The 14,066-nt window shown below is 41.2% G+C and overlaps 1 protein-coding gene across 1 annotated transcript in view; it reads right to left on the minus strand.

The window, feature by feature from the left end:
• The window catches only part of MSANTD1 (Myb/SANT DNA binding domain containing 1), a 71,307-nt gene extending 60,390 nt beyond the window's left edge, over positions 1-10,917 (minus strand). Inside the window, exons 1-2 of the mRNA XM_065598282.1 lie at positions 10,834-10,917; positions 1,819-1,911 (exon numbers count right to left, since the gene is read on the minus strand). Of these exons, the coding sequence (XP_065454354.1) occupies positions 1,819-1,911; positions 10,834-10,849 (109 nt within the window). The 5' untranslated portion in view covers positions 10,850-10,917. The remainder of the gene's footprint in view (positions 1-1,818; positions 1,912-10,833) is intronic.
• Between the last annotated feature and the right edge of the window lie 3,149 nt (positions 10,918-14,066).

Here is a 14,066-nt window from a genome sequence, read left to right on the forward strand (position 1 = left end):
TGTGTTCTTCCCTTTGTCCATCCTCTTTTTGTCTGTCTTAAGATTGGGAGTTCCTCAGGGCAAGGATCATGTCTACTTTTCTATTTGTAAAGTGCCTAGCAAGTTGTGGTTATTACCAGAAATAATCAGCATTAATAATTTTTTTTACTTACTGTCATTTTTAAGGTAACTTGGGCCAACTATTTCACTATTGTAGGTGCCTCTCATAATATTTAACAGGCTAATATTCAGAAAAAACAAGGTCAGCGTCACTTTTAAAGACTATTATTATTTAATAATTAGATTGCAGTAACACCCAGGAATGCTATTGCAGTAGCACGCAGAGATATTAAACACATATTAAGACACTGGGTAAAACTTTCAAAAGCACCTGCCTACATGAATTCAGAGCCTAAATCCCATTTTCAAAAATCTAAGTCTCATTGAAAGGCAGTGGGCTCCTGAATGCCTATGTCACTTTTGAAAAAGGGACTCATTTAACACCAATATAACTTGGGCACTTTTGAAAATTGTACCCACGGTCCATGCCTTGAAGCTCACAATTTAAAGAGACAATAAACATATAAAGGGTGTGGGAGTGGAGAGATGGGATATGATCAAGTTTTATATACATTTACATTTTGTATTAATAATTAATCAGCCATCTTCATCAACCCCTCTACTTATCCATCATTAAATAGCTGATTTCTAATAGACATCATGGCAGTGTGAGTCATGAGTTGAAATTTAAAGGAAGAATGTGGCCTTATACAGCTGGGAAGCAATATCGTGCCATCTGCTCACCCCAAAAAGCTCCAGGGTGCATGGCTTGCTCCACAGATTTTAGACATTCTATTAGAACAATCCTGGGACAAATCATCTAAGATGCTGCTGAAATCAAAATATCTCTGGATGCCAAATGGGACAAACTAACTTCTCATGTTAATAGTTTCTATTTACAACTGCACATAGAAAATCTGTTTGTTTTCTTTAAAAGAATATCTTTTCCAGAAAACTCTGGTGGGAAGAGGAGAGGACAAAGAGTTGTATTTTGCCTGAGGGGAGAGCAGAAGTGATATCCTTGGCCCAAAAGAAAGAAGGGGGCTGCAGAGAGGCCAACCATCTGAGCACAGGAAAAGATGCTGGAATCTCAGGACCATAAGGAAATTTAAGTATCAGGGGGTAGCCGTGTTTGTTGTTTTTGTAGATACAGACTAAGAGTCTGGTGGCACCTTAAAGACTAACAGATTTATTTGGGCATAAGCTTTCGTGAGTAAAAACCTCACTGCATCCGAAGAAGTGAGGTTTTTACTCACGAAAGCTTATGCCCAAATAAATCTGTTAGTCTTTAAGGTGCCACCAGACTCTTTGTTGTTAAGGAAATTTAAAATCAACAATTTTTCAAAACTATAAGCCTTGAGGAGTTATAGCTCACTTGTCTGAGAGTAACTAGTATTATAGTCACTCAACAGCCTCTGAGACAGCACAGTGGGAGAAAAAGAGCAAGTTGTCTGGGAGAAATCCAACATTAAGACGTTATGTGAACCCAAATCAAATTCATTTGAACACATCATGTGTGTATTATGTTTTTCCATATACACAGAGCAAAACAATCTAGATTACTCTGTAGGAAAGAGTGAAAACAGTGATTTAACTAACATCCTTCATCTGAACTGAAAACAAAATGGCAGCTGTTTATATACATTTGAATGACTGCAGTACACACTTCATTTTATACAGTTCCACTGTATTCAAACATTCAGGACACAGAGTGACCTCTCTTTTCGGATACATGTCTACAACTGTTTAGATTCTTTTGTAAAAGAAAAGATTTTATACCTGGTGTCCTGGGAGCAGAGGATCCCCCATGGGCCAGGAAATCAATGCAGGAATCCTCACAGCAGACCACAGAGCTGGAGCAGAATTTAGCATCTGGGTGAGAACAACAGAGTTTGACAGGATAAATCAACATGTGGAGAGGAGAAAGAGGAAACAGTTCAAAACAATTGAGGGGAGGGGGAAGAGGCCAAACGGAAGTTATCTTTTAAAGATTTGGCTGAGGTGGGCTTAATTACATTTAGTGTGCAAATAATTTAGCTTTTAGAATAATGTGGACAAATACACTCCCTATGATGTAAGAAGGTCGCTCTGTAAATGCCAAGCTCAGCTCCCTAAACCTCCTACAGTCCTCCTCCCCCTGACACCAAAACAAGTGACAAATGGAGATATCCGATCTCCTAAAACTGGAAGGGACCTGGAAAGGTCATCGAGTCCAGCCCCCTGCCTTTACTAGCAGGACCAAGTACTGATTTTGCCCCAGATCCCTAGCAGCCCCCTCAAGGATTGAACTCACAACCCTGGGTTTAGCAGGCCAATGCTCAAACTACTGAGCTATCCCTCCCACCCTGATTCAGCTGCTTTACCACCTCCTGCTACAGGTACCTCCTTTAAAAATGCCCCAATTCATCCAACTCCCCTCACTACTACACTCTTCCTCACATACATACCTCATCCTCACTTCTGAGCTGCCACGCTCTCCCATTAATAAATAAAATAAACAACAACACTTAACACTTCATTTGTTGCTCTTCAGAGAATCATAAATCATTGTGCAATGGTGAGTTCTGTAAGTATCATTATCCCTCTTTTACAGTTGGAGAAACTGAGACTCAGACATTAAGGGTAAAATTTTGAAAAGGCCTTAAGTGACTAAGGAGCATAAGGCTCATTGAAAATCAGTGGGAATTGTTCCCTGAGTGATGTAGGGGCTTTTGAACATTTTACCTTAAGTGCCTTGCTCAAAGTCATAGCAAGTTTCTGGAGGAGACAGGAATAGAATCAAAATTCTCCCATGACCCTGTCCACTAACTAAATCATGAATTATATGAGTTTCCAAACCCCAAGCAACCAATTGCCTTCCATGCAGCTCTGTGTCCTCTGGCAAGAAATTAAGTCATATTTTAAAGGAATAAAGGCTTAGGAAAGCTTATGTAAAGATTGTGGACCAGATTCTCAGCTGATGTAGATTAATATAGCCCTATTGAAGTCAATGGAGCTATATCAGTTTACATTAGCCAACATTCTGGCCTATTACACTGTTCTACAGCCAAAATGCTTCTGAAATAAATGTAGTCAAACTTTACTAATTCTGGTTTCAGAGTAGCAGCCATGTTAGTCTGTATCCGCAAAAAGAACAGGAGTACTTGTGGCACTTTAGAGACTAACAAATTTATTAGAGCATAAGCTTTCGTGGGCTACTGCCCACTTCTTCGGATGCATATAGAGTGGAACATATATTGAGGAGATATGTATACACACATACAGAGAGCATGAACAGGTGAGAGTTGTCTTACCAATGCTCTAATAAATAAGACAAAATGGTTGTCTTACCAACTCCCACCTGTTCATGCTCTCTGTATGTGTGTATATATATCTCCTCAATATATGTTCCACTCTATATGCATCCGAAGAAGTGGGCAGTAGCCCACGAAAGCTTATGCTCTAATAAATTTGTTAGTCTCTAAGGTGCCACAACTACTCCTGTTCTTTTTACTAATTCTGGGACACAGAGAACGAAAATGATGCTTAAAATTGTTGATTGGCTCTAGTTTTCTGCTATTGGGTCAGTATATACGACCCTTGACTTGGGAATGGCGGAGGATAAGTGAGTTATAAAGGAAAGGGATCTCAATTTAAACCAGAAATGACTAAAATACATCTTTGACTGGATCTATGAATAAATCTATGACTGGGTTTGGACAGTACTTGCTTTTTAGGCAAAACAATGAATGATGCAATCTGAAGCTAGTATTGCGTCATACATGATATGAATTGCATCATGTTATTCCTAGAAGTCATGGATGATGCAATCATAACGAAGCTTACATCACTCTGCTGAACAAATTGCCCTATATCAGCTCTAGAAATCATACAGTGTGGTGCTCTCTTATTTGTCAGTGTTTGATTTTGCAAAGGGACACATTTCTGTTTAGCCAAAGTGAGCAGAGATGCCTCGTACTTGTGTGAACAGTGCAGATAACTTCTGCTATGTTTGTGATGAAGTGACTTTTGCATCACAAAAGCGCAGTAAAACCACTCTGGTTAAGAAAGCCTATCACCTTTATTTTGGCTGCAAAATTGGAGATCAGGACAAAAGGTGGGCCCCACACATATGCTGCAACGCTTGTGCAACAAATCTTCGCCAGTGGTTGAACAGGAAAAGGAAATCTATGCCTTTTGCAGTGCCAATGATTTGGAGAGAGCCAACAGATCATACCAGCAATTGTTACTTCTGCATGGTGCCTCCAGTTGGGAAAGGTGTGTCAAAGAAGAAAAAGTGGACCGTGCATTATCCAAACATTCCATCAGCTATACACCCAGTACCCCACGGAGAAGGGCTGCCGGTTCCTGATGCACCAGAATCATTCTCACTTTAGTCAGACGAGGAAGAGGATGAAACTTCTGGTCCTGAACCATCAATGTCACAGGACCCACATTTTCTCCCATCCTCCTCCTCTGAACCACACCTCATAACACGAGGTGAACTGAAGGACCTTGTCAGGGATTTGGAACGACCCAAGAGTAAGGCAGAGCTGTTGGGCTCCAGACTACAGCAGTGGAATCTCCTGGCAGGTGATGTTAGGGTTTCCATGTTCCGTGACCGTCAAAAGGATCTTGTCCCATTCTTCTTCATGGAAGGTGATCTTGTAGCCTGTAACAACATCGATGGTGTGATGGCAGCCCTCAACATCGTTCACAATCCAGATGAGTGGAGACTGTTGATTGATTCATCGAAGACGAGACTTAAAGCTGTTTTACTGCATAATGGCAATGTTTTGCCATCAATTCCAGTTGGTCATGCAGTCCATATGAAGGAAACCTATGACAACATGAAACAACTTTTGAGGTGCATAAAATATGACCAACATCAGTGGCAGCTTTGTGGCGATTTGAAGGTTGTTGCTCTCTTGCTTGGTCTGCAGACTGGATACACAAAGTACTGCTGTGGTTTATCTGCGAATGGGATAGTCATGCAAGAGATTCCCACTACATCAAGAAAGATTGGCCACTCCGACAGTCATTGGAGCCTGGGAGGAAAAGTGTTCAGCATCCACCACTTGTTGAATCAAGGAAGATTTTGTTACCACCAAGCTGGGTCTGATGAAGAACTTTGTCAAGGCCATTGACAAAACACAAGCAGCTTTCAAGTACCTCCATGGAAAATTTCCAAGGTTAAGTGAAGCTAAGATAAAGGAAGGTGTCTTAGTTGGTCCTCAGATTCGTGAACTTCTTCCAGATGATGCATTTGACCATGCACTGCCTGGCAAGGAAAAGACGGCATGGAAAGCCTTCCAGTTAGTGGCAATACATTTTCTCGGAAACAACAAGGCAGACAACTACAGGTTGTTGGTGGAAAACCTCCTCAAGGCATACAAAAACCTTGGTTGCAACATGGCACTAAAGATACATTTTTTGCACTCTCATCTAGATTTTTTTCCACCGAACTGCGGAGCAGTGAGCGACGAGCACGGTGAGCGATTTCACAAGGACATTGCAACAATGGAGAAACGCTATCAGGGCAAATGGAGCCCATCAATGCTTGCAGACTATTGCTGGACAGTGACAAGAGATGCTCCATTTAATGAATACAAGAGACAAGCCAAGAAGCGCCGAGTAGACACTGAATAGGACTAATCTATGTACATAATAGTTTTTTGCCTTTTGTTTCATAATAAATTTTATTTATATAACCCTTTTGCTGATTTTTAAAGTGTTACATAAACAGGACAGGTGAAATATTAGCATGTAAAGCAACCATAAACACATGAAAAGACCTAGGTTTACAATTTATGATTAAAACTCTATCATCTACACAATATACATAGACATAAAATGTAAAAACTTAAATATCTTAGAAACAGTAGCCAATCCGTTGTTTTAATTGTCATATTTGACTTCAGCACATCAAAATACATAATAAATAGCACATTTTATCTCTGAAGCAGATGACTTCTCAAAAATTGTAGACCAGTGTTATTTAAAGTTAAAATGACAGAATCTTAACTCTGTTCTAACTATACTGAAGTGTTTCTTAGCTACAAACATTCTACCTTGAATTTTTAAGTGTTCGTTTGAGCCAAGGTTAAAAATGCTGACAAGACACCCTCCCCCTCCTCCCCCCCCCCCGAATGTTTTAAGTGGATCATAAAATGATCTGTTGCCTATCAGACTAAGACAGTTTCTCCTTTACAAACTATTGTGTATTTTATCTGGTAACTTGCTTTCTTCTTAAAAGGCAAAAACTATCTGCAGATTAGAAGATTTTAGTTGCAAAAACTAAACTAAAGCATTTTCTCATAGAAATGTTTCAAAGTAGCTATTTGCCTATTGTTTTATTGCATATCTGTTGTTAAGTCTTTAATTTGAGTATTTATGTATTCTTTAAAATATTGCAAGTGCTTTTCTTCAGCTTTTTTGTCCCCAATAATTCTCTACATCTGTATTAGAAAGAACATTTAGTGAAACCACAACTGCCAATATTGGAAAGTTATAAATAAGAGCACTTGGGGAGAAAAATGCGGGGCACATTGTGATGTCACTGAAATACATTAAACATGAAGATATTTTTGGAGAGACAAAGTGGGAAAATGATACATATTTTTCTAAATAAGGATTATTGGTCGAACAGGGAGCAGGCTGAGTAACTACAATTGGCAGGGTGTTTTCCCGGTTAGCCTCAGTCTTCAACTTCAAGAAACTCAAGAACATTTATTGAACCAGACAGAGTAGAGGATATCTTCAATCTGAGGGAAGGTGGAGGGGCTATTAGCTGTTTTTGAGTTGGTTTAACATTCTTATTTCTAGTGTCATAGTTTGTATGGCATTTGACCAACCATTTCCCTATTCTGAAAAATTTACAATTTAAAGTGAGACATGAAGAAGAATGACCACAGCACTTTAATTTATAGCTATGCTAAGAAAAATCCTTAATATGGCATACATTTGGCTGTAGGCCAATGGGATCATAGTTTATGTGGCCAATACAGATGGACCAAATCATGTTAGAACAATCATGCTTTAGCCTAGGGAGCGACCACGTATAAATGTTTTTAATACTCATGTGTAAGACCATTGTAGACAGAAGTCATGAAGCGCAAGTTCAAAGTTTCTTTGGAGTTTTATCCTGGACACACTGCACACTGAAATCTGAGTATGTACCTGTCGGAGCCCCTCCCATGCTCACACTGCCACAGCGACACTATTTTTAGCACACTAGCTCTATCAGAGCTAGTGTAGGTATGTCTATTTGAGTTGGAAATTGCACCTCAAGCTCCAACTTTACCCATACTGACATATGAATGCTGCTTTTATTTATTAGAGCTGACTGCTTTTGGGGCAAAGTCCTCAGTCAGCCTGAACTATGGGTGTATGTCTATCAGCTTTTATCTGTTTTGTCTTCTCTTCTGTCCCCCAAACAGTACGCTTTGTTGTGTAGTCTTCCTTTTGCTCCCTTTGAGCAGTCTCCTGCCTCCTTGGTTCTTAATCTGGAGATAAAAATAAGGATGCCTCACCTGAATCCTTACTTGTTTCCAAAACAAAACTCATACTTCTAAGGCTCTGAAGCTTTCAGATAATGTGTCTCACTCTGAGTTTCCATCCAGGACTTATAGTGCTAAAATATTATGGGACAAAGGCTGTTCTTGAGATTCCCAATATAGTTTTACGGATTCAAGAAGTTAAATCAATGATTCTCAAACTGTGGGTCGTGACCCCAAAGTGGGTCGTGACCCCATTTTGATGGGGTCACCAGGGCCAGCATTAGATCTGCTGGGAGCCAGGGCTGAAGCTGAAGCCCGAGCTCCACCCCCACCCGGGGCAGCGGGGCTCAGGCTCCCTCCTCCCCCCACCAGGGTCATGTAGTAATTTTGTTGTTGGAAAGGGGTCGCGGTGCAATGAAGTTTGAGAACCCCCGAGCTAAATAATTCAGATAAACACCCAGACTCTTGGATACATATCTGAAATGAACCCAAACTTTGAACTTTGTTCACCATGATTATTGTCAGGATAACAGACTCTCAGAACAACTAAATCAAATTTACACAAAGGTGCTCTTGTATGGGTTTCCTGTTTTTGCAGTTAAAAATAAATGAATAATTTATGGCTAAAAGACTAAATCTTAAATGAACAAAATGCACAGCAGTAGACCAAGCACACAAAACTTTGTCATTATGTAAACACATTATCCCTTTTGAACATGCTCAGTTAATTTAGGTTTATCCAAGTTCTTCAGCTTTCACTACTGTAATCACATTTAACAGATCTAGACAGTAGTTTATAAACTTTTAATCACTAATAGTGTAAACAGTTCAGCTTTTAATCCCATTTTTCAGAGTTAGTTGTCAGACAAAACATTCGTTGGCAGGATTTTTTCTCTTTCTTTAGTCTCCAAAGCCATAATCTTGCAACTGGATCTGCATGGGCAGGTCCTTGCAGCCACAGGGAGCCCTATTGTTTTAAGCAGAACTTGCAGATATAAGACGACTCCTGGATAGCACCAACTGCAGAATCAGAGCCCTAGATTTTAACTTAATAAAACTACATTTCTGTGTAAGACAGTATAAGCAAGAATGAAAATAAATAAAGAAATCTTAAAAAATCCAATCTTAGGTTTTAGCTTTTTTTAAAAAAAGTTTACAATAATTTATGAAGCATCCCCTCAAGATGCAGGCACCCGGGCATAGGATTAAAATCCTAAAGTACACCTCTACCCCGATATAACGCGACCCGATATAACACAAATTTGGATATAACGCGGTAAAGCAGCGCTCTGGGGGGGGGTTAGGGGGGGAGAGACTGCGCGCTCCGGCGGATCAAAGCAAGTTTGATATAATGTGGTTTCGCCTATAATGCGGTAAGATTTTTTGGCTCCCGAGGACAGTGTTATATTGGGGTAGAGGTGTATGTACAATAACCCAAATATACTTGGCCATCATCTGCTTAGCTCGCACAGAAGAGTAGGATAGATGGAATTAAGGGACATGACCTAAATGACCATGGCCAGCCTGACTAAAAAAGAAAGGGCTCATTTCAGAAAACAATCACAGGACGACTCTTGACACCTTCAGAAAGGTAGTTCATAGGCAAGGCATTGCCTAAGCGTAATAATGCTCAGGACAGCAAGGACAACTCAGCTAATCTTGCTTGCTTGTGGAAAGGAGTGTGCTTTAAGAGCCTCCATGTAACAGAATTACCTTTCCAGGACATGGGTGAAGTGATTTAAAATATTCCTTTTTTGAGAAGATTTTCCTTTTTCACCGTATGCCTCATTCTGTTCCATTGGAATCTTGTATATCTGCTGCTCACTATATTGAATTGCCCAGAATAGCTAATTATAGCCTGCTCTTCAATAATGGCTCAACCACTTGGTTTCTCTAAGAATGAAGTATTTTATCAAGTGCCTCCAGGCCTCAAAGCCATAGGAGTTAAGGGGTTAATTCAACTCTCAGGCATACATTAAATCATGCTAAGAGCATTCCACAGGAATGCCATTCTGAAACCAGGAGTGTAGAATGAATAGTAAACCCGATGTATGTTCTATCTAGGCAACAGAAAAATACACTTGCTTTTTAAATTCAGCATCAATAGCTGACATTACAGGGCACAATTATGACCAACTAGAAAGCATAGGTGGATAATGTTAACACTTGGGAAGACATCTGTTTAAAAAAAAAAAAAGGTAATCCATGCTGTGTGAGCTGTGAGAGTTATACTGTGTGTTAGGTAAGAGACATTTCAGTCTCACCACCTGTTTAAAAGGCAAAACAGTTTATGATTTATTTTAGGAGCTGAACCTCTCTGCCCCTTACACAAATACATCATACACACACACAGCTACACTAGCGTAAAGCATAAAAAAGAACCTACAGTCATGTTCTAGATACTGATCTATATCAAGCTGTTAAAAACAGAAGTACTAGCAGTCTCTTAGGAGTTTGCTGTAAAAGCAATTGGAATGGCAATTAGCAACAGCATAGCCTAGGAAAGGAGGGAGTTCTAACTACAAGCTAATTAGGAGGGCAAACACTGAAGCTTGTTAGCTGAGATGATAATGAGAATTATATTTGAGTGGCAGCAGACCAGCTATTCAGAGTTAATTAGAAACCTCAACTGACAGCATATTACTCTTAAGAGCTTTCTAAAAAAACAACTAGAAAAACTGTCCTGCCAGCTATGGATCCAGTATATGATGTTGGGTAACTCATGGTCAGTGTGTTCTTGGAAGCAGCAAAAAAAAAAAAAAAATATGCTAAGAAATCATAGTAATTTTGCAGTACGTGAGAAAGGTAAAGAGCAGCAGGTAAATGGCGAGGTATGTACACCCAGATATTTTCTGGGGTAATTTTGTTCATTTGTGATGAATTCATATGCTGGAAGAGTCTGCAGTTTATGTAGCCCTGTTAATAAATTATAAATATAACAAATTACACAAGAGCGCGTATTCAAAAGATTGCTGCATATCCCAAATACCAACATGGGTGTGGTTTGGAAATGGGACAAGGACTTGGACCCAGTGAACAGCCCTTGACATACCTTCCATCCCACCCACAAGCCTCTCATTTTCCAAATCTCAGCAAGGGGAAGATTGCTGTTATCAGATGTAACAGGGTGAAACAACAGCTGTATGCAAGTTGCTTCCACTATGCCTCCTGCTATCCCTGTTCACTGGATTGTATTTCTCTCTCTTCCCCACTCCCTTGCCTTTGTATAATTAGGGAGTAAAAAAATCAATAATCTTCAATGGAAAAATATGTAAAATGGAATTCCAGCAATGTGAATTGTGAAGTGTGGCCTTACCTGGGCTGAGTTGCATGGCTGATTCCTGCTATAAACAGAACACTGGGAGGAAGGCAGAGAAGTGTGTGTTTAAATGTTTCCTCTGTGTCTGATTGGAAGAGCAATAGCTAGTCACTGGGCAGGGGTGAGGCCTGGCCAAACTAAAGTAGGCTGATCGTTCATGAACACAGACTGATACTGTAGAACCTGCACGCTGGTTTGTAGAGAACTTAAATACAGGAAAATATTCAAGTACCGTTGGGGAGAATGAACAGATTAAAATAGTTACGGGAATTTTCAATGTCACTATGGCCCTGTCTATACTGTATTAAAACTTGCACCATTTTAACCAAAAATCTGTTTTTAAATCTATTTATTGAAGCCAATGCACATCCGTATGGAGACTCAATTGATTTCGCTTAATTCAGTAGTAACCAAATTCAGCGTAAAATCAAAGTAAATCACATTTAAGTCAAAGAATGTGTAAGAGCATCCACATAGGGTTTTGCACCAGTTTAATTCAATTGATTTAAAAACACACCATGTTAACCAAGTGTGACTTATAACATATGTAAGGGCCCCTTACTAAAACTCGGGGGGGTTTTTTGGTTGGCTAGTTCCCAGAACCAAAAGAAAGGGGAAGGGTCAATAGGAAATCAGGACCCTGAGACTGACAGTTCCCAGGAACAGTGGGGAGAAGTCAATGTTCCAGGTCAGCCTGATTGACAGGGCAGGCAGGCTAATGAGGGAGTCAGGAGGCCTGGGGGTGTCCTGTCCTCCGTGTGAACTGGAATTGCCTGGGCCAGAGTGGGGCTGAGCTAAGGAGAGAGCAGGGGTCTGAGCTGAGGTGGGGAGCAGAGCCGTGCCAGCCAGAGGGGCCAGAAAAGCAGGTCAGTGCTGGGAGCAGAGCCACAGAAACAGCCCAGAGAGCAGACCTGTGCTGGGAGCAGAGCTGTAGCAACCAGAGCCGGAAGGACCAGAAAAAGCAGCCCGGGGACTGGAGGCAGAGCAGCAGCGTCAGTGCTGAGGCAGAGTGGTGGAGCTGGAGCAGTCCAGAGCCGGATGCGGGGAGCAGCTGGGAAGAGCGAGGGGGACCCTGGGCAGTGGGCCCAGCACAGGGAGACGCCCCCAGCCAAGAGGCATTGCAGGCCAACCTTGGAGGGGGAGCGTAACTAGGGTTGCCAACTGTCCAGGATTGGCCTGGAGTCTCCCGGAATTGGCATTGATCTCCCGGTGACTATAGAAAGCAATCCGGGAGATTTTAATAGGATATTTTAAGAAAATGACATTATGTCATGTGGGGGGGCAAACCCCCCTGATATAGCTTCAGTCAGATTTGGCAACCCTAATCTTAACCCTGATTACCAGTCTCTCCCCCCCGCCCCCCCCCCCACACACACACAGCTCAAGTAACAGGTAGGAGAATGGCTGAGAAAGGTTCGAGGAGGAGACCAAGTCTGTGTTCCTCATGTTCTGTATCCTTGTCAGATGGTGCAGAAGGAAATGTTTGTGACTTGTGCACTCCAGTCTCCTTATCCACCGGGTCAGAAAGGTTTTGCTTCAGCTGCCTTTCACAGACCAGGAGCCAGTTTCCCAGGTGCTCCCCACCAGCAGGGAGTCTGACAACCAGGCAGTGAATGTTTTGAAGGACATCTTAAAAATGGAGATCGATCAGGCTCTGGAGGCTGTTACATCGAAGGCCACATAAGCATAAGCAGGACTGGCTGAATCTGCCAAAGACGGAACAAAAGAGCAGCCGGTAGGACTGTTTAGGTTGCGCACCCCCCGCAACAGAGGTTTCATAACCCTCCCTCAGGCAATTCAGTCTCCATCCCTTATCCCTGTGGGAAATCAGGAATTATGCATGGAGGGGAGAAGGGAATCCCCCTCAAAGGGTAGGCAGGGACTTTTTGAATTTGGTGTGAAAAGTGCCTTCACCTCAGAGGCCGTGGTCTTGCGAGCCCCAGCCAGTAGCTGAAGTTTATTCTATCCACTCTGAAAAGGGCAAAGATGAAGAGATGTCTATTAGCAGAAGAGGACTCCTCATCTGACTCAAGTTCCTAATCCCCACCTCTCTAAGGAGTAAATTAAGAAAAAGAGGGAAAATGTTCAAGAAATTGCCCAAGAAAATTTGGCGAAAACTGGCCTGTTCTTCTGGGGATAGCAGTTCATCTGACTCATCACCAGAGGGCACCAGAGCTAAAGGCTTTGTTTAGTAGGTTTTCACCCATAGAAAAAGCCTAATAAAAGGAATAGAATTGTTTGTGTGTGTTTCTTCTTCATCTTTGTTTATGTCATCACCTTCATAAGCATCACCAAAGAAAAAGAAGATTGAACATATTTCCTAGCCTAAGTCCAATAGCAGAAAAAGAAGTAAAAATTAACATCAGGATCTTTCTCCACAAGAGGAAGGTGTCAAACTCAGTCTGGAGTGAAGGATGAAGTGAAGCAGGCGGATCTTTTTCCAGCTGAATCCTTTGAGAAGACATTATGAAAGGTGATTAGGTACTTGAGTAGTTCTTCACATGCGCCCATTTAAAAAAAGAGATTCTATGGAGGAAGGAGAGAGGATTGGTATAGAAATTAAAAATATATATATTTTCCAACCTATTCAAAATCTGAACCACACATTCTCTTTCATGTGTTTTTGGGAAAGTAATTAAAGCTGAATGGGAGACAATGCAAAGTCTAAGAGACTGTCCATAAGTGCCAAAAAAAATTCTACAATGTGTACCAGATCAAAGCAGACTTCATCTCTCTTCCCAAAGTAGATGGGACAGTTTCAGCACTTGTCAAAGACACTGCTATCCCAACAGAAGGGAACTTTTTCCCTGAAAAAACCCCAACGACCATAATAAAATGGAATATCACCTTGCTGTACATTTAAGGCTGCATCTTCTTCTCTGAAGGCGTCTGCTGCAGCAACATGTTTTTGCAAGAGCAGGACTGGACTGGACTTTGACAAGACTGCCGAAAAAGGCTAAAAATTATTATAGTTAGGTTCAGAGTTAAAGAAAATCTCAGCAGCTTCAGCATTCACAGCCAATGTGACCAGGGAGTTTTCAGCAAGTGCCATGGCTTCTAATGTGGCAACCAGATAGCACCTCTGATTATAAAGGGTGACACACAGGTCAAAACCATGTTAGCAGCTTCAAAATATTCAGAAGGTCAGGTATTCAGGTAGCTATTTGACAAAGTGGTGGTGGAGACAAATAAAGTAAGGCCTTACAGAATTCTCCTGACTCCAAATCTGG

This window comes from Chrysemys picta, chromosome 5 (genome assembly GCF_011386835.1).
Source record: "Chrysemys picta bellii isolate R12L10 chromosome 5, ASM1138683v2, whole genome shotgun sequence".
NCBI lineage: Eukaryota > Metazoa > Chordata > Testudines > Emydidae > Chrysemys > Chrysemys picta.